The sequence below is a fragment of the Vulpes lagopus genome, chromosome 4, assembly GCF_018345385.1.
Source record: "Vulpes lagopus strain Blue_001 chromosome 4, ASM1834538v1, whole genome shotgun sequence".
NCBI lineage: Eukaryota > Metazoa > Chordata > Mammalia > Carnivora > Canidae > Vulpes > Vulpes lagopus.
The window spans coordinates 81028792-81056667 of record NC_054827.1 but is presented as its reverse complement, the minus strand read 5'-3'; the positions used below and the strand labels follow the sequence as shown (position 1 = coordinate 81056667).

The 27876-nt window shown below is 33.3% G+C and overlaps 1 protein-coding gene across 2 annotated transcripts in view; it reads left to right on the top strand.

The window, feature by feature from the left end:
- The window catches only part of RASA1 (RAS p21 protein activator 1), a 112222-nt gene that overhangs the window by 81155 nt on the left and 3191 nt on the right, over positions 1 to 27876 (top strand). Inside the window, exons 10-23 of one of the 2 annotated variants that reach the window (XM_041750986.1) lie at positions 4070 to 4190; positions 5402 to 5558; positions 11351 to 11438; positions 13422 to 13499; positions 15433 to 15590; positions 16063 to 16139; positions 17507 to 17679; positions 17994 to 18153; positions 19298 to 19440; positions 20840 to 20955; positions 21674 to 21760; positions 23962 to 24029; positions 25583 to 25671; positions 27139 to 27216. In XM_041750986.1, the coding sequence (XP_041606920.1) occupies positions 4070 to 4190; positions 5402 to 5558; positions 11351 to 11438; positions 13422 to 13499; positions 15433 to 15590; positions 16063 to 16139; positions 17507 to 17679; positions 17994 to 18153; positions 19298 to 19440; positions 20840 to 20955; positions 21674 to 21760; positions 23962 to 24029; positions 25583 to 25671; positions 27139 to 27216 (1593 nt within the window). The remainder of the gene's footprint in view (positions 1 to 4069; positions 4191 to 5401; positions 5559 to 11350; positions 11439 to 13421; positions 13500 to 15432; positions 15591 to 16062; positions 16140 to 17506; positions 17680 to 17993; positions 18154 to 19297; positions 19441 to 20839; positions 20956 to 21673; positions 21761 to 23961; positions 24030 to 25582; positions 25672 to 27138; positions 27217 to 27876) is intronic. The other variant, XR_005987194.1, reaches the window with a different exon arrangement.

Here is a 27876-nt window from a genome sequence, read left to right as displayed (position 1 = left end):
ACAAAGCAATTCGATTGCTACATAAAAACCATTAAATGCTATTTGAAGTCTCTTAATTTGAGCCTGGAGTTAAAAGTAGGTTACTGTAGAAGTTTGGGAATCAGAATACTTACCTATCCTTCCCAGCAGGCTTCTATTACAGAACAGAAAGTGTAATAATAACCTTTATTAATGAAAAACTGATTAGCTCACTCCCCCTGAGGTGACTCTGCCTACCCCCACTCAGAGTAAGATGATGGAATAGAAAGAACAGTTTTTGGTAGGTTTGCTTACTTTCTGGAGCTAACACTTCTCAAGACAGATGTTAGAAGAGAAGGAGCCTTTTGAGCCAATGCAGCCCACAATTAAATGAGCAACATTTTTTTTTTTTTTTGCACTATGATTTAGACACTGTTCTTATTAATTTATTTAGTTTTTCAACAACGTGTTGAACTACTGTACAATAGGGAAATAACAACTTAGGGCATTGAGTCTTCCTTGACTCTTCTTTCTCTCCTATGCTTTGTATCCATACTGTCAGGTACATTATGCTGACTCTGCTTTCCAAATCTAACACATAACCACCGTTAGAATCTGACTTTGTCTCCGTATTTCCTCTTTTGCCCCTTAACACGGCACAACAGGCAGGGGGATCCATTTAAAATGCGAGTAAGATCATTTCACTCCTCTGTTTAATACTCACTTGCATATGTTTTATATTTCATTTGGAGTGAAAGCCAAAGTTCTTAGAGTGGCTTCTCAGACTATAGATGTCATCTCATTAGTCCTTTGAACTTCTTACTACCATCCTCTCTCTCATTTGTCTCCAGTCATACTGGCCTCTCTGCTATTTTTTAAAATATGCCAGATTCTTTTCTGCTTTAGGATCTTTGCTTTAGTTGTTCACTCTGCCCAAAATGATTTTTTTTTTTTTCCAATATCCTCTTGCCTCACTCATTCTCTTATTTCTTTCAGGTTTTGTTCAGAAATTAGCTTCACAATGAGATTTACCCATACACCTTATTTAATACTGGTACTTGCCCTACCCTGTAAAGCGCTTAACCATTTATTAACATACAGTATGATTTATATATTGTTTATTTCTTTCCCTCATTTCTTTGAGGATAATCTTTGAGGAATCTTTGATTTGTTTGCTGATGTATTTCAAGAACTAGAACAGACCCTGACACTAAACTGACATTTATTGAATTAAATGTATGGAAACATTTAAGACTTCTCTGGAACTGTGTAGATTTCAGCCTTTTCTTCTGTCATCCAGTGATTTACTGGAGTTTGGAAAGCAAAGTTCTGTCCTTGGCCATAATTTCTTCTAATATATTAGAATCTTTCAGAAGTTGTAGATGAGTATATCAGCCTCTACCTAATATAATTTAGAAAAGTGCTATGGAGATCATCCCGAAATCAGATATTTAAATCCAAATAATAGTTATGTCTTAATGCACACACTACAAATATGCCCATTCTGTAGCCAAGACTAAATATTATCATTACTGAAATAAAAGACTGAAAAGTACACATCCATATAACTGGGAAGGTAGTCATCACAGTTTATCATCTGGGTCCAGTGTATCCTTTTAAAATTTTTCTTTTTAAGTCATTTTATGAATAATTCTTAGAAGTGGGAGTAAAGATATAGTCCAAAAAAAGTTAATAGAAAGTTTAATACTAGGAATTTAAATATAGCAAACTGAAAATTTTTTTCCATATTTCCTTTGTTATAAAGGCTTAAAATAGGCAGCTGTTAATCCACTCTCAGGCAGGGACTTGGAACATATCCATCTTATTAAATCCTAATTCCAGATTTCAGATACATCTCTAATTAATTTTTGCTTTATAATTACTCAGGTTATTCTTCCCACACTTTCACGGTCAGAATCCAATTCCAGATGTAATTATCTCTTACTGGATTTTAGTTTATGATTCTTTTTTGTTCATGTACTTGAATCATCCATCAAATAGAATACTTTTGAAAACTTGTATGGTTTATATAAATTTTGTTGGGAGAGTATAGTCTTCTTCACTCCATAAGGGTAATATATTTTTCTGTTTAGATTTTTAAACATCAATTACAGTGATAAATATGGTAAATTTTAAAATTTCTACATTATGTTTCCTTCCAGCAACCTTTGGATACAAAGTACCTTTTGGCCACTACAAATCATCTTAAATAAATCTTGGTGCACAAACATAAAAATTTAAAAGAACCATTATTTCTTTTTAGCAAAACAAGACAGTCTAGATTCTTGTCACAAAATACTGCATGAAGACATCCTTCCTACTAAATGACTGACTAGATAGAAACACCCCATATCCCTCCCCCCACGTAGAAATCTATCATTTACTCAGTGTTTCTTGAGTTTGAGAAAGTTTAAGGATACTGCATTAGAAGAATTAAAGTCTGAGATTTTTGCTTATCAGAAATCAATTTTATCATCACAGTAGATCCCAAAATGCCACTACCTCTTTGCATTCGTATTTTGATTCTTTTAATAATTGTCAAACATCTTCCTATGTCAATTTTTTCTCTTTGCTGTTAGCAGAACATTGAAAGTTCTGGGCTGTGTTCAATGAAGGCTACTGAAAAGTTAACACAGATGGTAGATGGGCTTTTATACTTTTGAAAGATGCTGCAATACTTGGCAGCATAGTAAAAAAAAAAAAACAACAACAAAGGGTGATGCAATAGAGATGGTTTATTTCACTCTTGCATCATCCTTTAAGTTAACAGTTGGCAAACTTTTCTGTAAAGGACCAGATAATAAATATTTTAGGTTTTGCAGGCGATTCAGTCTCCATCTCACCTGTTGAACTCTGCCTTTGTTGTATAAAAGCAACTGTAGACAAAAGGAATGAGTGTGGGTGTGTTTTGATAAAACTTTATGTCCAACATCAGGCAGTGGGCTGGGTTTGGCGCATATGCCATGGTTTGCCAACCCTTCTTGCTCTTTAGTATACTTGAAAAGTAATTGTTGAATAATGATGAAATGATTTCTAGGATGATGAAATAGAATGTTTTAAGATACAGGAAAAATATGATTTACGAAAATCTCATATCTTAGATTTATAAAAGGATCAGAAAGACCCATGAAGTCTTTAAAAAATCATTCATTAAGTATTAATCCTTGTAAATAGTAAGAACTGCTCAAAAAAGAAACTAAGAAACTGAAATTAAGTCTAGTGGATCCCATTGATAATATTGGTGATTGATTTATTTTGGAAAGATCATTATAAAGACACTCTTCTCTTTATAGTCTCCCTGACGTCAGAAATCTTTTTGTTACTTAGGAGGGTTTAGCAGTTAAGACACATGCATCCATTCCTACAAGTCACAGTTATGTAAAACCATGTAGTAAGAACGATAGATTATATAGGAAGGTGAGATTATGGGGTACAACACTCAAGAACCTCATCAGTAACACATAAAGATAACCTAATAAAACGTAGTATAGTTTTTATATGTGATAACTGCTTAAGAAATGTTTAACCAGAACAATAAATATGGTACTTTACCTTGAAAAAGACCTGAAGCTTACTTGTGGAAGAGGCTACCACCAGAAGGGTTGTGATTATTATAAAGTGGTAGAAGGAGGATTATTTGAAATCAGATGGCGTTCTATCACCAGGTGTAGATGAATGAGTGTGGCATAGAATGCTTGGTGAATTGAGAGCTGTAAGGTATTGGAGGTATGTTTTCTGTATTCCCATGCATCTCATTTTAGCTGGGCATAGCTTTGTGCATTCATCTAGTCCTCCTCACAGATACAATTTTGCATAAGCAACCAGGTTTTTGTTTTATGCTTAAGTTGGCTCCCAGTTTATCAGTTCTCTTGGGACAAATTCATGTTTTCAGTGTTACTTGCTGTAACACAATCTTGTATTTTTGAGACTTTATTTGGAAAACAAAGGATCTCTTAATGTTGTTACATTTTTAGAATTTTAGTCTTAAAAACTTCTTTTAAATGTCATAGAAAGACAATCAGCCTGTTTTTTTTAAATTGGTAATTTAGTAGATTTTATTTGATTTCTATCAAGAATTCATGAAATAATTTTAATATTTTTAAAAATTCAGGATCAAGAACAAGTACTCAATGATACAGTCGATGGCAAGGAAATCTATAATACAATTCGTCGAAAAACAAAGGATGCCTTTTATAAAAATATTGTTAAAAAAGGTTATCTTTTAAAAAAAGGTAAGTATTAACTTTAAAGATTCAATTTTAGTATTTTACCATTAATATTTAATAGACACGTTATAAATATTGGCATAAAAGTTCCCACTGATTTATTTAATAAATTTTGATATGAATTATTAATAACTGACCCTTGGTTAAAGCTTTTATAAGCATCGTTCAAAATCTGGAGTCTACGATAAAGAAGATGTATATATAAACACACACACACACACACACAGTGCAATACTACTCAGCCATCAAAAAATGAAATATTGCCATTTGCAATGACATGGATGGAACCTAGAGGGTATTATGCTAAGTGAAGTAAGTCAATCAGAGAAAGACAATTATCATATGATCTCATTCATGTGGAATTTAAGAAGCAAAACAGGATTATAGAGGAAGAGAGGAAAAAATTAAGATAAAATCGGAGGGAGACAAATTATAAGACTCTTAATCCTAGATAGCAAACTGAGGGTTGTTGGAGGGAAGGGGGTGCTTAGGGGGATGGAATAACTGGGTGATGTAATGAGCACAGGGTATTATATGAGACTGATGAATCACTGACGTCTACTTCTGATACTAATAATACAGTATATGTTAATTAATTGAATTTAAATTAAAAAATCTAGAGTCTAGGTATATCAAGTCCACATTTCCAAGCAGAGTTTCGTGAAACAAGCTTATATATTTTCAAGTGTGTCTTTCATTCTTGAGGTCAATTCCAGTGCAAGATATTTGATTCTTTGCCCCCTCTCTACCCCACACTTCATTATTATTTTTCTTCTTAAAGAGAGACTTCTGATGACACTGGTCACATTCATTGTTTTGATATTTCTGTTTTATATATTTGCCTCATTTTAACATTCAGAAATGTAGGGGGTTGGTTATTAGGATGTGGAGTAGAAGAGTATTTTCATATGATTAGAGAAGAATTACTCCAAAGCAAGAATTTTAAAGATTTTTATCGTAATGAAACTTTCAAAGATATAGTTAAGGTACCATTGTCATTTACTCTGTGATTCATTAAAACAAGCAGTATAGCATAAGGCATTTTTCTACAGATAAATTTAGGTATTTTGTCATTTTGTAAGGATAGATGTGTGGTTGAAGCTTTGGAATAAAAATGGATATACGATTTTTATTTTCAGCAATAATTTTTATGATTTTAATATATATGGCTTCATAGTTTATCATTTGGCTTACAGAAAACATTCTTTTTTAAACAGGCAAAGGAAAACGGTGGAAAAATTTATATTTTATCTTAGAAGGCAGTGATGCCCAACTTATTTATTTTGAAAGTGAAAAACGAGCTACAAAACCAAAAGGATTAATAGATCTCAGTGTATGTTCTGTCTATGTTGTTCATGATAGTCTCTTTGGCAGGTAAGAAATTAATTTCCTATTTCTTTTTGGAATTGCTTTAATTGTAAAATAGTGGATATGTTCATCATTTTTTGAAGCATAACCAGTGGATTTTCAGAGTCCTAAAATCATCTGAAAAGGTCTGATTTACTTTCTAGGGTAATTTCTGTCTTCCTTTTTTATTTTAGACTAACCTGTGCATGAAATTCCACTCTTGTATTACATAGAAATCTTTGGAATGACATCTCCTGTAGTAAAACATGGCTTGTGTAAGGCATGTTTCCTCCCTGCGCCTAGCACCAGTCTTTTGAGTAACTCAGTGTGAGTCTTGTCCTCTCCCATTTTATCCCATTCTCTTTTAACTCCTTGCATCTGATAGTACTGAGTACACTCAGTTGTATTACTAACTTGATAATAAGCATGTCCGTAAAAAAATTGACATTAAGAAATAATTCTAATATAAAAACAATTGCTTCAGTAGGGAAAAGGAGAGTATTTCAGATTTGGAGTTGGAAGCATTTTTTCTTAAATTAATTTCAAAGTTTTTAAAAAAATAAATATCAATGTATAAGCTAAAAGTGAATCCTGACCATCACAAAGCACATGCAACTCTTGATTACTTCTAATTTTTTGATCAGGAACAATGGCATGTCTTTACCTTTCACTATCAGTATTATTAATAATCCATTCTAGAGTCTTTTTTAGACAAACTTATTTTTATTACATATTATTTTTAATAAAGACAATTAAAAACACGGTTTTTTACAACTTTTTCTGTTGTAGGATGGCATTTCTACTAAGCAAGTCTAGCTTTATCCTGTTTAAGTTCAGAAAACTTCACAAGTAGCTGTAGAACATACAATCTTGTCATTTCTTTTCTCCAGACATCATATTAGTGTTATTTATAATTTTAATAGACTTTTTAAAATGGTCTTCTCTGTGGGAGCGGGAAATGGATGTTGAGGAGACAACTGCATTATTCACCACCAAACATGGTTTATTTGTACTATGAACAGCTACAAAAGGGAAGAGATTTGGGGGGAAATAGGTAATAAGAAATTGGTGGTTCTTAAGCTGAGTCTTGGAAGATAGGGATTCATTCATCTAGATAGATCAAAGCTTTCCCAACCAATGTGTCACAAATAGGTTATAGGTGTCCCTTGAGATATTGGTAGTTGTAAAAAATGTTACTGTAATAAAAATACTAAATGTTTTAAATTTCAGAATTTCATTATTATAAAATATATAATGGAGTTCCTCAAAAAATAATAACTTAAATATTTTTTAGATGTTTAGATATTTTAGATATTTAGATATTTTTTTCATTGTTACTTCTTTGATTGGCTTTAATGTATAGATACTTATTTTACCACCAGGGGCAATTAGATGATTATAAAGCTGGAAAGTCATTAAAATCACAAGATAAAAACAGTAGGCTTAATTTAAAAAATTCAACGTATTAGGCCACTTAAGAAATGATTGGGATAACTAAATCCAGTAAATCTTCTCTTCCTCAGCCTAAATATTTTGCATATAAGTTGAATGAATCAGTGGTACCAAGCACATTGTGTTGGCACCATATCCCTAAAGAACTGTAAGTTTTAAGTAAAAGTCCCTCTGTCCACATAGCTTCCCCTCCCAACCCCCTCCTTTCCATAGATCTGTTCCTACACTATCAAAGTATACTTGGGAAGCTTGTTTGGAGACCTTGGAATTAAGAGCTAAAGCTAAAGCCAAAATGCTTCACGCAGAGTTGGAGAATTTGTTTGTTGAAACAGTCTGTATGGACATTGCTAATTGTATGTTTGAAGCCAAAAAGCAAAAGAAATAGAAGAAATATGATTTTCAAATAGTATTAGATTGCGTTCAGATAGTATTATCAGTAAACGCATTGGTGAATCAAATGATAGGCTGTATACAGATCCAGAGATTACATTTTCACTGTACACCGATAAATCTGCAAACATTAGAGAAATACTTGGAGGTAAATTGTTGGCCATCCAAAGAAGTACCAAAAGAAATTATAAAATATGAAGTATTCAAAACAGTAAATTAATCCTTTGAAACAAAGAAGATGTTGTAGAAATAGTATTTAAGTTCATGATCAATGATGACACTTCATGAGAGGAACATTTAAAGGTTTTTACATCAAAAATTCATTCTGGAAAATAAGCAATACAGAAAGACTCTTACATGTAAAAGTCTGTTTGTAGACCAGAATTCCACATTGAATATTATAAAATGAGTCTAATAAAATCCAGGCTGCTTCAGCTACACATGTTTTCACTTTCATGGGAAGAAGTGGGATCAGAATACCACTGAGCTATTTGATTCCAGAGTCCATAAGCTGTCCAAAAGGAGACTTCTGCTGACGTCTACAAGATCTACAAGAAAAAAAAACTTCTTGGCAAATGATTTCCACATCACAGATTAGTTGAAGAATAGGTAAACTTCCTCAGATTTAGAAATACAACATAAAAATATATTAATGTGCTCTGATAGTTTATGGATTCAAAGCAGAAATTCAACTTTGGAAAAATGAAGGTAAAAAATGATTGATTCCCTAGTGATACTTAAAATTTGAATAACAAGAATCTTAGAATCATTTAGACTAATAAAAGCTACATCTGTGTAAAAGTGGTTGGGGAAAAACTGTAAATTATTTTTGACATACTTTCTATGAACAGATGTGAGCGGACTGAAAACCAGTTTGCAGTATCAAAAAAAAAAAAAAAAGAAAATGATGGCTAGAGTTAAAGAACAGGTCTTTTAGTGCAATTTAAAGAGCGAATTATTTCTGTTATGGTTACTATCAAGAAAGGAGTTTTAAGGAAGCAGAAAAGCAGTAAATACACATTTATCATTTGCTACAGGATCACAGCTTGCTTCTTGTGCAGAGTTTCTTGTTGAAGGTGGCTTTTAAGAATTTGACATTGAATTTAATGATACCAAGTCTAAACTTGGTGTTACAAATGATATGTTCACAGGAACTATGGTACAAGTCTTTTATTTTAAAGAACTGAGTTTTTTTCCCAAAGTCTGCCAGTATACCATCACCAGCTCTTTTTTTGAGGGCCTTTACTAGGAAAGAGATGGGAAGTACCAAGAAAGAGTGGATCCCAAGAAAAACAGCATCAGCAAAATATATTTCAAGGACGTGAACAGATACCTCTACCAGATAGTAGGACTAATGAAAAATTGACATCAAATTATGTAACACAGAATGCAAATATCATGTACGAAAAGGGAAATTGTGGATGAATGCAGTTACCTTTTTCTTTGACACAAATGACTGGCGCTGGACATTTTATGCTTTGTGTCTGCATAGAACCCAATACGCTGCCTGACCTGCATTTGAGTGAAATGTAATGTGAAAGGTAACAGCTCCTTGCAACACAGGTTAAATGACAGCATGCTTACTCAGGCCACGGCGAGGGAATGTTTAGGTAGCACTGCTCATTGGCCTGTTTTCCTGAACTGTTTTAGCTGCAGAGCTGTGCAAGTTTTCCAGATTATTTTCAATACTAAGAAGTCACTAAGCACACCATTTCTTTACATTAAACTTATGACTTTTAATATTGCTTTAGTTTAAATATAATCATTTAAGAAGCACAGGTTGAAAGACATTTCAGTGAAAGAGTTACCGTAGTGAATATTTATGTGGGAATGTTTACACCTTTTTGTGCGCTGAATCTTTCATTGTGGCAATATTTATTTATCTTCATTTAGGTATGATGTTTTCACTGGATATTAGATGTTTAGGTTGACAGTTATTTTCTTTCAGTGTTTTAATTAAGGATTGTTTTCTGCCTTCCAACTTTTTCTTTTATGATTCTCTTTTAGAGATAATACATCTTTTTTTTTTCTCTTTAGGTATACTGTATTTCATCTTTCTCTGGTTGAGGTTTTACTTTAGATTTTTAGCAGTTTAACAGAAATGTGCCTACTGTAAATTTTCTTTAGATAAAACTTTATCCTAATATTTGTAGAACTACTTCAGTTCAATACCTGATGTCTTTTGTGAGTTTTAGGAAAGCCTTGGTAACCCTGTCTTTACACACTTCTTTTGCCACATTCTCTTTCATCTTCTGAGATTCACATTACAGGGTATATCTTTTTTAAAGATTCAATTAATTTATTTAGATAGTATGTGTGTGCACAAGCACAAGTAGGGGCGGAGTGAGAGGGGGAGAATCTCCGCCAGATTCCCCACTGAGCAGGGCTTGATATCAAGACCTGAGCCAAAATCAAGAGTCTCGCGCTTCACTGACGGAGCCCCGCAGCTGCCCTAGCATATTCCATCTTTTACTGTGTCCCATGTATCTATGATATAGTTTTCTATGTTTTTCATAATTTTTTCCTTTATGTGCCTTAGGCTGGATGTTCTTATTTGTCTTCCAGTTCACCAATATGCTCTCTGCAGCTAAATGCATTTCTTGAGGTCTTAATTTTATTACATTTTTCAATTTGGAGTTTCCATTTGATTCTTTTATAGATGTAGTTAGCTGACAAAATTCTCTATTTTATTACCTATTTTATGAAACCTTCTAATTACCATTATTTGAAAGGTGCCCTTATTTTGAAGGCATGTGTAGGAGTCTCAGATGAAAGCCTTCCTTTTTAAAGGTCCTAAAGTCATTTGTCTTTCTTGGCAATATGAAACTGCTGAACGTGCTAGTTAGTTTTTGAGCCTCTTAGGGGCTCCTTCCTTCTGCTTAGTTTCTCAACTTTTTGTCCCGCGCATTTTAGGAATTGGCAGACACCTTGAAAGGAAAAGCTGTGGAGAAGTTCGGGCTCACTGTGATCTTGGCCTCTTGAGTCTGAGCTGCTTTGGTGGTTCTCCAGTGATTTTGAACAGTTGCTTTTTGTTTTATTTGTATTTTATGGAGTCAGGAAGGCCAGTGTGATTCAAGCACTTTCAGAAGCTGAAGTATTCAGTTTGTACCTGTATTATTTTATAGCATTTTCAAAGCATGAAAGAATGGTTTTAAAAATAAAAGTTAAACTTTACTCTGGGTATTTTGCCATGGTCTTCTAATACTGAAGTAAAAGATACAATCTTTGGTTAGTGCAAGAAATAGAAATAACATTTATTGAATTTTGAGTTTCAAAAACATGAAGGCCCTTAATAAACATTTCATGATCATTTTCAAGTCTTGTTGGAAAGATAAAAAACATATCTTCAAAAAAGATATAAACTACTATCTGATGTGGTACCTAATGTGGAATGAATTGTAGTATGGTGCATATTATTGGAGGACAAAGGACAAAAACTAATGTGTGCTGTATACCACTGTTGGGTTCTTTAATCACCAGAACAAGCATATGTGTGAGCAGGTGATGTTTCCATTTTAAAAGACGAGGAAAAATCGTCAGTTGTAAAGAAAAAAAAAAAGTTTCCAGAAAGTCGCCCATAGTCCACTGAGAGATAACCACTAAGAACATTTTTGGTCTAAGAACATGTCTTTTTTCCAGCACATATAAATGTATAATATATATTATTCTGAAGTAAGGAGTTTAGTAACATTTAATTTTAAGAAAGTGTTTTAGATGAGCTATGTGCAATTCTAGCATAAAACATTTTTAAACTTTGAAGGGTAAAATTTCAGTGGTGCCGACAAAAAGTTTTTTAAAATGTATGCAGCTGACATTTTCTTTTCATTAATGATCTGGACAGTGGAATATTGGTTCTCTAAATTAAGAATTATGTCAATTGACCTATATAATTATATGTTGTGACTTTTTTTAAAAGTTGGTGTCATTTGATGCTTTTTGTTAAGCTTCCTAATAACTGTTCTGTTTATATTTTAAAGGCCAAACTGTTTTCAGATAGTGGTTCAGCACTTTAGTGAAGAACATTACATTTTTTACTTTGCAGGAGAAACTCCAGAACAAGCAGAGGTAAGTTAATTGTTTTCTCAATTACTGCAAACCTTTATTTAGCCAATGTTTTCTTTTTAACTAGGAAACTTCTGCATTTATGATAAGTAATAAAAAGGAAGACTGAAAATCTAATCATCTTATTATTTCAAGGAATGAGAACTTTGATGTGTAAATTTTTTTTTTTTTAAAGAAATGCAGAAAAACTCAGTGAAGGGTTATTAGAAATGAAAACTCCAATTTAAATTGGCCTTTAAATACTTTGTCATGTTGAGGCCAACTCAAAGTGTTCATTTAAAGTCCTTTCTGCAGAAAGGTTATAGATATTCTCAGTACAATAGAAAGGTAAGGCAGTTAGTTTTTCTAAGAAGCAGTGTTATTCTTCACTGGTTGAACTCAAGGTCTAAAAATAGAAGTTCAGTCATCAAAAATAAAAAGTATTTTAGGAATTTTCTATTTTCTCTAAGTCTACATATGATGTCTTACTTTTAGCACTAGGCATTGATCCATGTGCAATGCCCTTATAACTTTTATTAAATTTTAAGCATCACTGTGATGAGAGAATGTTTTAAAAATACTTGGATTTTTTCGAACCGTAATATTTCAGGGGTGGTATTTATTGGTATTTTGTACAAATATGATATTTTTTTGTTTGTACTCTATGGAAAGAATCTGAAGGTGGTTAAGAGGTCAAAGAAAACTTTATTGTAAATAGAAGATAATTTGAAAACTCTGGATATGGAGCAGTAGCTCTTAGAACTGGATCTTGGCTTGGGTCCTTGATTCATAAATTATGAAAATGTCTTAGAGTCCAGAATAAACTTGATGAATGAGCCACATTATTTTATGGTTCACAACTGAATGTCCTGTTTGAAATCTTTGCAAAATATTTCAAATAAACACTATAAACATATAACACAGAAAACCTTGTTTTGTGGGTATTATCCCTAATATTTAGATGCAAAAAGTAGAGTTGAAAATATTTCAGTAACAGATACATATTTTTTTTAAATGCTGGAAATTGAGTTAGTCAAGAAATTTAACCTTTGGTATCCTATGCTCCAATTATTTCACCAGGTTCCCTCTTTCTCAATAAAGATGTGTTATATACTTCGATAACATTTCAGTATAAGTAGAACATTTTCTTACTGTATTTATACGTAAACTATTTTACATATTTTTTATTTCCATATACCACTTAAAGTCCAAAAATACTACCTGTATTTCCAGTCTCTGTTACTTTGGTGGCCTATGGGATCTTTGGTTACTCTCTTCTATTTCCAAAAGCTATAGTAATTGATTAGGGCGTAATTTGTTCTGTAAAGATATCCTCTAAACATTCAGAGTTCAGACTGAAATAGTCAGCAAGGTAAGGATATAACTGAGTAAAGCAGCAGTGCAGAGCTTTGTGGAAGTAAGTAAGCCAAAGTGAAATGTTTAGATTTATTTTTGATAAGCCTAAGATTGTTTTCTCCTTTCTCCAGACCACTAGATAAACATTTAAAAATACAGCTTCAATTTAATGTGAAAATTAGCATGAAATTTTTTTCGAACCTCATGTTATATTTGTAAAGCTTACAAATTAACCCAGATCCCCTTACACATTTCTACCTATATCATCATGGTCCAAGGTAAGATTAGAATGCTAGTCATCAAGTCAGTCATCACATGATCAGTTGGTTTTTCAGTCAGCCCTCCTTTCACAATACAAAACTGCTTAATAACTTGACGTGAATTATATTTTTTGTCTAATGGTCACTCATGGCATACTTAACATTAATTTAGGGACTCAACAGAAATATGATTTTAGGGATGATTATACTTGTTTTGATCATTGTTTTATGGGGCCACAAATATATTGAAGTGCAGCATACTCTGAGTATAGAAATAGCAGTCTGGAGCAGGAAAGAATTCCTGAATTTGGGGGAAAAAAAACCCTGGTTATTGAAAACTGAATAAACTATTGTATAGTGTATTTTTTTGAAATGCTGTTATTTTTTGTAGGACTGGATGAAAGGTCTGCAGGCATTTTGCAATTTACGGAAAAGTAGTCCAGGGACATCTAATAAACGCCTGCGTCAGGTGAAACTTAATTTTCTTTGATTTCATGTTGTGGTTCTCTAAATTAAGAATTATGTCAATTGACCTATATAATTATATGTTGTGACGCTTTATTACTTTACTCTTTACTTCTATCAGAACTGTTTTGGGTAACCTTTCAGACACTTCTGAGTTCTTAAGAGAGGTTTATCTTTTCAGGCATCTTAAAGACATGCTTTTACTTGGTTCAGTAACAGGAGAAATATTTATGAAAAAATATTCTTTATATACCTGCTGGGTACTTTAGTCCATAATGCTATCTTTTGAATACATACCAAAGATTTTTTTTTTTCCTTCTACTTGAAATAACAATACCAAACCAACAGCCAGAAACCATTCTGTTGGGCACCTTCATTAGTTTTTTATTGAAAATTTATTTTGGCCTATTTCAAAAAAGTACAATTAAGGTAATTATTGAAAAGATCATCTGACTTTATTATTCCAAATAAATTTTTTTGTTTTTCACTTTATAGTAATTGCCTTTGAAGTCTGTTATGTAACTTAGGTAGTGTCCTATCTTTGAACTTTAACATGTCGTACATGTTCAATTTATAGAGAGTTAATAAGCTAGACTTTCTAGGTGTGTAAAGTCAACTCTATACCCTCCATATCTTTGCTTCCCCCCCCCCCCCCCCGTATTGTTATCTTTGGATAGTTGGAAAAAGTTATTTTACTATTCTTTAAGTTTGGAGCAACATTTTGTACAGTATTATTGACCAAAGTGATTCTTGTTGTATTCGTGGAAATTTCCAGTAAGCTTTGTGAATTTAGTACAATGTTCTATTGCAAGTCAATAAATGGTTAATATTTAGATGATTATATTTCCTGTAACCAAAAGTCTGACCCTTTCCCTAAGGACAGTTAATTTTACACATAATTATTATGTGTTCTCAAATCATATTTTAACATTTTGTAAGCCATGAAAAATCAGTTTTTGCAGATTGTGTCTTGTGTGAGACTTCAGCTATGAAGTTACCATTTTTAGCTATAATAGAATAAAAAATAATACAATAAAATCATAGCTAACGTGCCTTGAGCCCTTCTGCAGGCACTTTGCTATGTATTTCCATGTATTACCTCTAATCTTTAAAACAGCTTGCAATGTGGACTTTATTCTAATTTTGTATCTGAGGAGGTGAGGTCGGGATCCCTGGGTGGCGCAGCGGTTTGGCGCCTGCCTTTGGCCCAGGGCGCGATCCTGGAGACTCGGGATCGAATCCCACGTCAGGCTCCCGGTGCATGGAGCCTGCTTCTCCCTCTGCCTGTGTCTCTGCCTCTCTCTCTCTCTCACTGTGTGCCTATCATAAATATAAAAAAAAAAAAAAAAAAAAAATTTGAGGAGGTGAGGTCCAGAGAGGCTGACTTGTCCTGCGCCATGCGAGTAGTATGTGCTAAGGGGGAAAGAGACCCTCATGCTAGAAAGTGAATGATTTCTAAGTTTTGGCATCATAGCTGATGAATAACTGAGCTTCTTTGGATTTGTATCTTTATCTGTAAATGAGAGGCATAATCCGTGTTGTGAAAGTATTTTCTGGCTGTGGAAGGTGTATAGATAAATCTTCCAGATGAGGATTTTGATTTGGGGATGACAGTTGTTTACTTTTATTAATAAAAAAAATCCTCCTCTATTTCATTTTCTATTTTTTTTTTTTTTTTAGTAAAAAAGGTGCATTTCATTAAATTCCTACAAGAATATTATTGAAGGAATAACTTAAAAAGAAAATCTGCACTTCAAAAAATAATTTAAATGCTTGAATGTTACATTATATCACATAAAGAGGAAAATATAATTACAGGTCATAATGTCTGAAGAAAGGGGAAAAATCCGTTTTGGTATTTTTTAAATAATTGCTTTTGAAACATAACTCATAATTCTTGAAATCTGGGATAACAATTTTTATGTTTTTTTTTTTAGGTCAGCAGTCTTGTTTTACACATTGAAGAAGCCCATAAACTCCCTGTAAAACATTTTACTAATCCATATTGTAACATCTACCTGAATAGTGTCCAGGTAGCAAAAACTCATGCAAGGGAAGGGCAAAACCCTGTATGGTCAGAAGAGTTTGTCTTTGAGTAAGTCTCATTTATCATTACATTAAATCTTCTTCTTTTACCCTATTGCATTTTCTCTCTCTCTCTCTCTCTTTTTTTTTTTCTTTTTTTTTGGGGTGTCTGTCTCTGAACTATCAGAATAAGGTACCAAGTCCAGGCATTTTAATAGTACTTACATTTTTTCCCCCTGCTTTTATTAGCAAAGTGCTATATCCTTGGTTTTTCACCTAGTTCCTAATAGGAATTAGTGTTACTGACAAGTTCAAAAACATATACTAACACACATACAAAATGTTTATAATGGTCAAAGATAGGAGGAAAAGTATCATTTGCTTGTCTGCATTCCTGTATTTCAAATAATATGTTTGGAATCTAGTTTTAAATTTAGCATTTCAAATTGCTTAGTAGCAGAAATAAGGAACTTATTTGATACTAGAAATAAAAGAATTAGAATTTGAGGCCAGAATATTTTAATTCTTTTTCTCTCTTCTAGTGATCTTCCTCCTGACATCAACAGATTTGAGATAACTCTTAGTAATAAAACAAAGAAAAGCAAAGATCCTGATATCTGTAAGTTGATGCAGAAATTTCTTTCTGAAGTAAAAATGTTACATACTTTTTTTCATAATGAAATGTAGTCTAAAGTGAAACTTTTAAAAAGTGCAAATACTACAGTTTGACATAGTTTTTTTTCGTACTCCTAAGAATTTTGATTGAGAAAAAGTTTCTTTAATAAGAAAGAAAAGGTGAAAATGGCTAACCTGTACATACTGTAAATGTCAGCCCTTGCTACTGAACTCTCTTTCCTTCGGTCCCCAGAGGACAGGGGAGCAAGAGAACAGGAAGAGTGGCTGTCCTTCTGTGGTGCTTCCAGGATCCCTTCTTTCTACTTTACATTTTTCCTGTTTTCATAGACTGTTACCTAAGTGGTTAAAAGCCCTCTATTAACATGTTTTCTTTAAATTAGTCTATGATTGTATTCATTTCTGGTGAACCTTATTGATTCTTGTTTTCAGTTGGCACATCTTCTCCCACCCAGCCTGTTGCTGAAACAGGTGGCAGTGGGATTTAGATCGCATCAGCGTGAGTTAGGTTAATACCTTCTTAAAAGTCAGGCTTAGGGAAAGAAGTGATACGCATTAACAGATCAAAGCCTGAATTTTCCTCTACAAAGTATTTATTCTTTCGTTTCTGTACTACTTAAATGCTTAACATTTTCTAGTGGTTCCCCATTACTTTTAAGAAAATCCAAACCCATAGTAAGCACAGAGGAAAGGCCCTTCCTGTTCCACTCTTCCCCCCTGTTGCTCTCCTAAGTGTATCTTTGGTATATTCTTTATAGACAGACCAGCCTTCTTAGCGCTCGTAAGTCATCCACGGATTGTAAAAGTGCCCCTGTTGCTCTCCTAAGTGTATCTTTGGTATATTCTTTATAGACAGACCAGCCTTCTTAGCGCTCGTAAGTCATCCACGGATTGTAAAAGTGCCCACCGTACCTTCAATTTGGATCGTACGCTGTTTCTCTGCCTTTGTACTTAGCTACACCTCCACATCCTGTTACATGTCGACTTAAGGGTTACCTGTTTGGAATGAATTTTTCCACGGGCTGAATTATATATTATTTCTCTGTACTTTGGTAGCATTAACCATTGTTAACAGCACTTACCACACTGTACCAGGATTGAGTCCTTGCCTTACTGTGACCTCCATGCAAGTCAGAGACCATGTCTGTATCTTGCCTACCATAGTCAGTACAAAATAGGCATTGAGTAGATGAATGAAGCAGGCATCAAGTATTGAATTTATGTTACTACTGAAAACTCCTTTAAAGCATTTAACACCATAGAGAAGACAAAATGTCAGGAAAATTTACTGGTATGACAAATTACAGTGTCCTCTTTTTAGACAAGTAATCATTTGATGTTTTTCTATCAAAGTATTTATGCGCTGCCAGTTGAGCCGGTTACAGAAAGGACATGCCACAGATGAATGGTTTTTGCTTAGCTCCCATATACCATTAAAAGGTATTGAACCAGGATCCCTGCGTGTCCGAGCACGATACTCTATGGAAAAAATCATGCCAGAAGAAGAGTACAGCGAATTTAAAGAGGTATTAAGTTATTTACCGGTCTGATTATTTTTGATGGAATTAACAAATATTTAACATTTAAACACAAGATCCATTAAGTTAAACATAGTTAATGTTGTAGCTTAGTGCATGGTGGGAGGCATAGAAAGTTGGAAAGTCTTGCGGGAGTATGATACTGGTCTTAAGAGACTATAAATGTGTAGGCTGTAAAATTGTTTTTAATAAATATATTCAATAGAACATATTTCTAAATAGAAGAACATAATTCCTGTGAATCTCACTGAGAATGTTTAATGCCGTGTACTTTGAACAATCTTTCTCGGTGTCCTTTTTAGCTTGTACTGCAAAAGGAGCTTCATGTCGTCTATGCTTTATCACATGTATGTGGACAGGACCGAACACTACTGGCTAGCATCCTGCTAAGGATTTTTCTTCATGAAAAGCTCGAATCATTGTTGTTATGTACACTAAATGACAGAGAAATAAGCATGGAAGGTAAAGCACAGATGTTTTAGTGTGATACTTTAAAACAAAATCATCTTGCAAAATACGTTGTTATTCTGTCTTTCCTTCATTAAAAATTAAAGTTGGGATGTCAGTTCTGATCCTTGTGCTGGCTAACATTTGGCGGTTTCTGTCCTAGTAAATTATCCATCAGAAGTCAAAAGAAAGTGACTTCTTACCCCTATCAGTGGCTCAGGGTGCTTGATTATTAAGCATAGTTTGGTGTGCCTACCAATACTCTCTTGTTTATATTTTACTTGCTAATTCAGTGCTCAAAAGTTAGGTGGCAGCTGAATTTTATTTCTAGCTTCTAAGTGGCCTGGACACACAGTGCTTTGTGACAGCTTACAAATTTGTCACAATCCCTTTCTAGCTAGCACTTTGGCTCAGTAACAGTGCTTGCTTCTAGATTCCCCAATAAACTAGAAAATATAAAAGACATAAGATTTGTCAGGAAAGATAAAGTGATGGTTCAGATGTTACACTGAGATTGTCTTTTTTGGGCAATATTTCTGTGTTTTACATAATTAATAGCCATTTTTTTAAGGTAATAATTTGTACTAGGATTTTGTGGGTCTTTTTTCCCCCCATTTTTTGCATTTAAAAAAAAATTGGAAGTGTTATTGACATGCAATATCCTATTAGTTTCAGTAATACATCATAGTGCGCTTTGGTATTTTTATACATTACCAAGTGACCCTCATGATAAGTCTAATTATTCATACTACTATGTTCTTATTCGGAAATTAACCCAGAACTTCCAAAGCGAGGGCTCAGTGGATAACAAAGCTGAATTCTGATCTTATTTTTGTCACTCAGTGGCTCTTTGGTCCTAACAAGTCGTGTAACCATTCTAGGCCTTTGGTTTTTCTTATGAATATGGCAGTGTCAACACCTTTTCCTGGCAGTGTCAACACCTTTTCCTGTTGATCTAATGAAGTAATACAGTCCTTTGAAGAGTTAAATTTATAGAAATAATAGGATATCATTATAATCCATACTTCAGTGCTGCTGCAAATAAGCATACTTAAATGGCTATGTTTGGGGAAAAAAAAGAATTCATTTAATTTCTAATCTTGTCCACATTAGTACAATCCTTTATATAAATAATCTTTTAATATAAATATTTATGTAGATGAAGCCACTACTCTATTTCGAGCCACAACACTTGCAAGCACCTTGATGGAGCAGTATATGAAAGCCACTGCTACACAATTTGTTCATCATGCTTTGAAAGACTCTATATTAAAGATAATGGAAAGCAAGCAGTCTTGCGAGGTACGGATTTCATATTTTAAGTATTTCAGCAAAGAGCATATTTTAATAGGTGATGCTTTATAGCTAATTACATTTTAAGGAAAATATATTAGCTTTCTAAAATTATTCATCAGAGCATTTACACATTTTGTAATACATTTAGAAAAATGTTAGACAAAACAGACTTTTTAAAAAAAGATGTACTTTGAGATTAAAAACCTCAAATTGTACCAGAAATTAATCAAATTACTTTCTCATTTATCCTACTGTACAAAGTATATGGTGCTTTCAGAAAGTGTACATGACATAAATTGGGAGTTTTGCTAGAGACTTTTGTTGTATAACTAGTTACTAAGGTCTATGAAGCACTTCCTAATAACAGCCAGGGGTGTCCTTGAAGGTTTTGGGGGTAAAGAAGTAGGACATAATCCATTCAAAAGCAGATAAAAACATTCTTTTAGGATTACTAAGGCTTCAGTGTAAATTCATAATGAACCATGAAGAGATAGAGTGGAATCTCACAGGACTCTTGTCTCATTTTATTTTGAAGCTAATTAGAGCAACTACAGAAGGAAGATACTAGATACATTTTTTAAAGATCTGATAGAAGCTTATTAATAAAACAAGGAATTGCTTTTGATAATGTACATTGGGAGCTGTCAGAGGCTAATTTTGCACTAAGTTGTCAATTTTTACTAATTAACTTAAAGGGAAGAAATTGAGGATTTAGTGTTGAAAACTTGGGGTAATGCCATAGTTGGCCTACTGAAATGAAGTAAGTCTGCAGAGAGTCTCTGGCTGAATTCTTAGATTCAGGCTAGGGAATTCAGACTTACGTAGATGAATCTACTCCACTGATTCTAGATCAGAAGTCTTAGATTTTCAAGGGCTACTGGAAAAATTTTGAGAAAGGTTCATTATTCTGTCTACAGCATTCAGAAAAGCCTTTCTATTTTAATATGAGGGTTGTTTCAAATATAATTAAAGATTTTATAATACATGGTGATCATTATTCTCAAATACTCAGTGTATTTATGTGTATGTGATCACTAAAGCTGGATTTCTGTCTTGTAGTTGAGAATACTGTTTTAAAAATAAAGTCTAATCCAATTTCTGTGGCTATTAAAAATCTGTGGTAAATGAATAAGAGAACTTTAACACTGGTATGAATCCCAGAGCAACTAAAATGTGCTGAGTAATCACTGCTTATTGTACACTTGAGTAATTGGGAATCAGTGGTAAATGAGTTCCATAGAGCAAACTACTTAAGAATTCCCATTTATACCCACCCCCCCAAGAGCTAAAACAGATTGAAAAATGGAATAACAGAGAACCTTGAAGAACTACTGTTTGATTACCTTGATTCATTTGCATTTATCATTGCCAAGATGCATTTATATTAATTTATTCCTTCTCTTAGTTAAGTCCATCAAAGTTAGAAAAAAATGAAGATGTGAACACTAATTTAGCACACCTATTGAACATACTTTCAGAGCTTGTGGAGAAAATATTCATGGCTTCAGAAATACTTCCACCGTAAGTGGTGAAATTTTAATTTGACAAACGGTACTGCATTTTGAAAAATCTGTAGTTCTAAAACATGTAAACTTTTCAACTATCTTAATGTTTTTTACTCTGAAAAAGTTTTTTTTTTTTTTTTGTCTTTACAAGGTAAACTGTGTTTAAGGCAAAAGAATGACTTGAAGAAACCATGGTGGTGAAATATTTACATTAAAATAAAAACAAAATTGTGTTTTCATACAGGCTAACATGTCTGGTTTATAAAGTAACTTGAGTCATGAATAGAGACTTATAATCTCAGATTTGAGATCATAGATATCATAGTTAAACGGACACCAGACAGTTTGTACCTGCTTAATAGCTTTTAGTGTAAGTGAATTCACTTATTTAGGTAGAAGTTATCCTATAAAATCCGTATCACTGGAATCTGAACTTATTTCCTTTGTGTTCTCATTCCGGTACTTTTCCCCCCTTTGCATTAATACAGAGGCACTGTAAGAATGGTAAGATTTCTTCCAAAGTAAATGTAAAGAGTTGACTAAATGATGATGAAAACTATTTGTTTTCCTTATCCCTTGCTGAGTGTGTCCTTCCTTCCTTGTAGCAGAGTACTTTTTAGGGGGAAAGGCCAGTTGCATTCATATGTGTATTTACCAAATTAAGCTTCTGGCAGCAATGAGATCAGCATTTTTCCCTTGGTTTGTGTATTGAGATGATTGTGTTGTTTTGGCAGGACACTGAGATATATTTATGGGTGTTTACAGAAATCTGTCCAGCACAAGTGGCCTACAAATACCACCATGAGAACAAGAGTTGTTAGGTAAGGCTCATCAATTTACTTGTTATATATCATTGTGTATAGTATGCAGAGTGGCTGAAAATTTGGAGTAACAGTATACAACTCAAGACTTTTTTCTTTTATCTCAGAACCCTGTTGAATATTGGCTGAGTTCGGACAGCTACTAAGTTTTAACTTTATTTTTGGGGGGACGTTACCAAGAGATATTTAGCTACTTTGTGCATTTCTGAAAACCTCAACGCTTACGTATAATCAATTCACTATTGGGAATTTTTATCCTGTGGACAGAAAGGTTAAAAGTTACATAACCAGCAAACTCTTTAGCTAACTTTATATAGTAGTAATCGTATACACATTACCTACACGCATGTACATACATCTAGAGAGGAAGAAGAGGGAAGGGGAGAGTGGCAGGAGTGAGACAGAGCTTGATGTGGTGCTACCAAGGAAGAGCAATAATGGAACCACTGCGGTGCTGACTGATGGGTTTGTAGCAGTGGTTCTGTGCTAAACTCCAAGCCAGAACCTCCAGTTCCAGTGAGCTTGCCACACAGTAATTAGGAGGAATTGCTTTGGGCAAGTCACAGGATGTTGTACCTTCTGTACAGCGGCGGGACACACTTTGATATCACTATTTTAACTTTTTCTGATGAGGAAGCAGATCTGTAGAAGTTAAAATTGTTTGCTTAACTTTATATAGAAAGGGGTCGTACTAAGGCAGAACTAAAGGCCAGCCTTCTAAGATTCAGTCAGATCTGAACCAATGGTGTCATCAGAGCTGACACCATTGTAGGCTTTTGGTAGGTACACCTGGCCCACTGAAGACCACTGGAAATCAGTGTCAAAGCATCAGAGAATATATAGGGGTCTACTAATAATAGATTCAGTAGAATACATCCTCCTGTCATGTTATATCCCATTAAAACAAACAAACAAACAAAAACTAGACAACCACTGAAGACACCAATAGCATACATTTAGTTTTGAAAAAATGTGTTAATCCTGCCCTCAACCAAAGTTTTGTAAAGAGGCTTCTACTCTTCGTAGAGAGTATTTCTCTTGGTTAGTAATGATATGACATAAGAAAGAATGACAGATTCTCTATTTTTTCACTAGTGGCATAAGTTTCAGCACAGTTTTGTGTGTGATGTAAATTAAAGCCTCTGTAAACTGTTTCAAACAAATATAATTGTTAAGCAAACACAGCAGGAATTTCTGCTGTGTGAATCGTCTGACACGATAGGGTTTTTAAGGGGCATTGATGCCCAAGGTGATGATTTCTGTCCCTACTAACAAGCCTTTAAATATATATGTATGTACCTAGTATCCCTTTTAAATTTAAAATCACCTCTACAAATTCACAGAAAATAGATTTGTATACTGAAATTCTTTCATGATTAAATTATAGGTTATAGTTCAAATTCAAACAAGTATCAAAATGTTTTCAAGCAAATTTGTGCAAGATTCTTCATAAATGAGCTGATGATTGTTACTTCTCAGATACCATTTATTGCAATTATAATACACAATTATTTTCTAAGAGTCCAAAAAGTAGTAAGCTGTCATTAGGTTGGAAAGTAAATGTCGTAAAGTTGACTTATCCTCTCTGTAATGGAGAAGGTGAAAAGTGAGGTCTTTTTAATAAAAGCTTTATATTTATAGCATTCAATTGTATACATTTCCATTTATCAAGAAGTCACTTTTCTGTACTAGAATGGATTCTTATTTTTAGGATTCACCAGCAAAATCAGTTATAATCAACTTGATTTATAACAGATTTTATTTGGCTATTCTATTTAAAATAAGGAAAGAAAGAAGTGAGACAATGAGAGTTTTAGCACCATATAGGCCTGTCTCTATAAAAAGGATTAATTCATACTCCTATAGTATTTCAGAAAATCTTAGTGTTCCTAAAGCTACTGCTTCCTCAGAGTAAGTATACTGGAATAAAAAGGAGTTGTCAAGACAGTAAATGTTACAGATGTAACTTACATCTTCCCAAAATAAACTGAAAATTCCAAATTTGGGAAAAGTAAATAGTGTAAGAAGCACAGATACACGTACCTTAAGTAAGATACTTAAGCTATTTTCTTAAAGCTTTGTTTGGGCTTTTTACATCAGTTCAAAGCTCATGGTTCTACAAGTATTAAACTTTTTGTTTATTATTTTTATGTAACATATATAGTAGTTTTCTAAAAAGAAAAAATTTCCCTCCCATTCAGTGGTTTTGTTTTTCTTCGACTTATCTGTCCTGCCATCCTGAATCCACGGATGTTTAATATCATCTCAGGTAATCAGCTTTTGATAAAATTTTGGAATTAAAAAAATTAGAATAAAATTTCATATTCTTTGGTAAGGTTATTCATTTTTTCTTTTACATCTGATTTTTTATTATTCTCCAGTTCTAAGACTTGATATAAAACATTCCAATGCATCCTTATCTCCTTCTTTCCTTTTGCTACTTTACCTTCTGCATTTTGCTGCTTTTCTTTCCATCTAGTATCTGAAACCTGAGGTGGCTTGATTAGACACGTATCACTTTTTCCCCATTCCCACCTTTGTCTCCAACTCTCATTATGATGACTTTTTTCCACTCTGCAACTTGGCTTTTTCAATTGGGAAGAGGATTCTGTGTTCTCTTAGCCCATGCCAGACCCTGTCACTACCATTGCAAGCTGTATTTTAAAGTCAAATTAAAAAGATAACTACAGTTGCAGTAGTACTCTATGAATACTTGACAGTGGCCCTTGAGAGATAGAGGTTTGTGACCAGTTAGATAACGTTAATTGGCCAGTTTAAACTCCAACAAACCAGATTTAGTTTGCTTACTGCCCATATGTCCATTATGCAAGGACTTTCAGATGCCATAAGTTTCTTTCAAAGAAAGGTGAACAGTGTTATTTGTGACTACAAATGTAATAATGAGCCATTAACAACAGAAGGAACCTGAACCATTTTTCTTTTAGTAATTAGAAGCTCAAAGTTGTATTTAAAAATACTTCGGACTGCATCTTAAGTTTTACCTTATTATAGTCATCACATCTCTTGTCATTATCTTCTATTGCTATTAAAATGGTTAAAACCATGGTTGTATTAAGAATTAAGGGTTTAGCATTCTGTTGGAGAGATTAGTTTATCTTAATGTTGGCCTCCAAACCACTAGGCTATACTTATTTACAGTTCAGCTTAAGATTAATCTAAAATCACGCAGTCAGACAGACCTACCTATACATTTTTAGTTACATAATTCTGTTATGTTTCCGGGCTTATATGTAATCGCTACAGATGGTTTTCATTTACACCATACTATGTACATTCTCTAGGGAAATGTTTCCGGACTAATCTTTATGTTTGATTCTGTGATATTTTAAGTTTATTATTTTTTTTCTCTTCAATATAAAGCAGAAGTCCCAGATTTTATCTTTGTTATTGAGCTCTAAAGTGATTTTGTAGTCATTTGGAGGTTGGTAATAGGGAATTGCTCAGATTGCAAATTGCTAACCTGAAGGGGTTGGAATTAGCTGTGAATTATCATGAAGCAGGTGTGTGGAATGACAGTGTTTTTAGCAATAAAGATAAAGCTTTATGGGAAATATCAACCAGCTGAGAATTGCTGAGTCTTGTAGCAGCTTTTCACAAACTAGAAGTATTGATAAATGTATTTAACTCCCCCCCCCCCCCTTTAATTCAGGTTTTCTTGTGAATTATACAGGTCATGTCATTTCCAAGAATGTCAGTATTTTTAGCAGGAAAAAAATGTTTAAGTGTTAAACTTTATACTGCTTTCCCTGAAAATGCCTTTGGAGTCTGTGTCATTACCTGTACCCATTTTTTCTTTTATAGATTCCCCATCTCCTATTGCTGCAAGAACACTGATATTAGTGGCTAAATCTGTGCAGAACTTAGCAAATCTTGTGGAATTTGGAGCTAAGGTAAAAACATTTTGATAAATCACAAATGAAACCTTGAGATGATAAAACCATAGAATATAAAGTTTTCAGTAGTGTCTCTTGCATAAAGACTATTCATTTTTGTTGGTATGTAGGTCTTTTTAAAAATATTACTATATTTTAATGTATATTGTATATTTTAAATGTATATTTTAATGAAATTTTAAAAACCACTGTTTTAGCAAGTATATAGAAAACTACATTTTCTATTTCCAATATATTCATATTTTCCTACTCTTAAATATAAAAGTAAGCATATTTTTAAATGTACCTATTATTTATTTTCACCATAAACATTTACTGTAAATAACTCAGATGAGGTCTTAAAACATTTATATGTGATCCTACATAAAGGATAAGGATTGTTAATAATCTAGTAGTGGTTGTACCATGTGGCCTGATTTTGTCAGTATTTAACAAACTTCTTGCCATACCTGGAAACATAATAATCATTACATCATCATATAGCTGTTAAGTAGTCTTTTATTTAACATTTAGATGGCTTCCAACTTGTCACTCTTACAAGTATCCATATATATTTCCTTTCAAAGTTTTCCAGTTATTTCCTTAAACTTAGTTTGGAGGAAAATTCCCAAGTAAGACTTTTTGCTTCCAGAGCCTTGCCAAAATTCAGTATTCTGTTTATTTTTTTGCCAACCTGCTGGAATAATGTTACTTTGATTTTTCACGTCTGTTTCATTGGAATTGACTGATGAGGTCTTTATCATTTTCTGTGTATTGACTTTAAAAGAGCTTCTGTTAATACTAAACATTTTCTGTTTTACATCATAGCACATTTTTAAATAGGCTTAATATGTTGTTAGTATGAAGAGCAGTTTATTGTATGGCTTAGCTTCTGAATTTATCTGAATAGTGAGGAAAGTTCTATTACCTATTCCTGTTGCAGTCTTTAGCACACTGTATTTTAATTATATTCTCTGCTAGATTCTAAGCTCTGGGTTGGGCCCATGTTGATCTTGGCAGTTGGCAAATAATAGTTTCTCAATAATTATTTTTGAATGAATTACAGTTGACCTCTGACACACAGGTTCAAACTGCACGGGTCCACTTATTCATGGTTTTAATGTATTTTCTCTTATGATTTTAGTATTTTCTTTTCTCTAGCTTACTGTATTGTAATAATACACAATAGAATATATGGAACATACAAAATATGTGTCAATTAACTTTAGGTTATCAGTCACGTTTTGGGGGGGTCAAGTTATTTATGGATTTTTGACCACTTGGGGTAGTGCTCTGGGTTTTTATCCAGAATTTCTTACTCTTTCATTAAAATACTCTAGTTCCTTGGTATAGCTTTTATTAGAAGGAAAAGTTACAATTCTTGTGAACATGTACTGGTATTGATGTACGTAATTAGATACATAAGAATTCTTGCTACACGTTTGGTTTTGATGCCATACAGTAAGTTTTTTGTTCTATTTTTAGGAGCCCTATATGGAGGGTGTCAATCCATTTATCAAAAGTAACAAACATCGTATGATCATGTTTTTAGATGAACTTGGGGTATGTATATAATTTTTAAAGTACTTTGAGACCTATAGTTAAGGTAGCTGAGAGTTAACTCATTTAAGCTTCTGACTCTTGATCTCAGGCTATGAGTTCAGGCCCCACATTGGGCTCCACTTAAAAAAGGCAAAAAGCTGCCTATTTTTGTCTACTTTCATAAGCAAATTATTGATTATAACCACTTATTTTTACACCAAATGGTTTATATCAAGTACTTACTATGGTAGCTTTTGTGCTTCTTGTGTTATTTTTTAGTTTGTCTTGTTTTTCCATTATCCCTTTAGCTGGTTCATCTCTTTACTGCAGTACTTAGCTGTACTTGAAACAAGATGGATGACCCAGATCTGACCAGGTTAAATAAGTAAATGGACTGTAGAGTGAATGTTCTTGGGGCTTCACTAGGAATAAAACACATGGATTTAATATTATATACTTCATTCAGTGGGACTACCAGTGTCTTATGTTTTTTAAAAATCACTATTTATAAATTAATAGAAATGGTTATATATTAAAAAATTCCCTAAGACCCTGTATTTCTTAGTAAAGCTTAATTTTCTTGTTATAGACTTACAGAAACTAAAGTATATTAGTAATTCAGTTCATTAAAAAACAAATAGGTTTATCAAAAAGACTCCCAGGTTAGCCAGGTGTTACGGC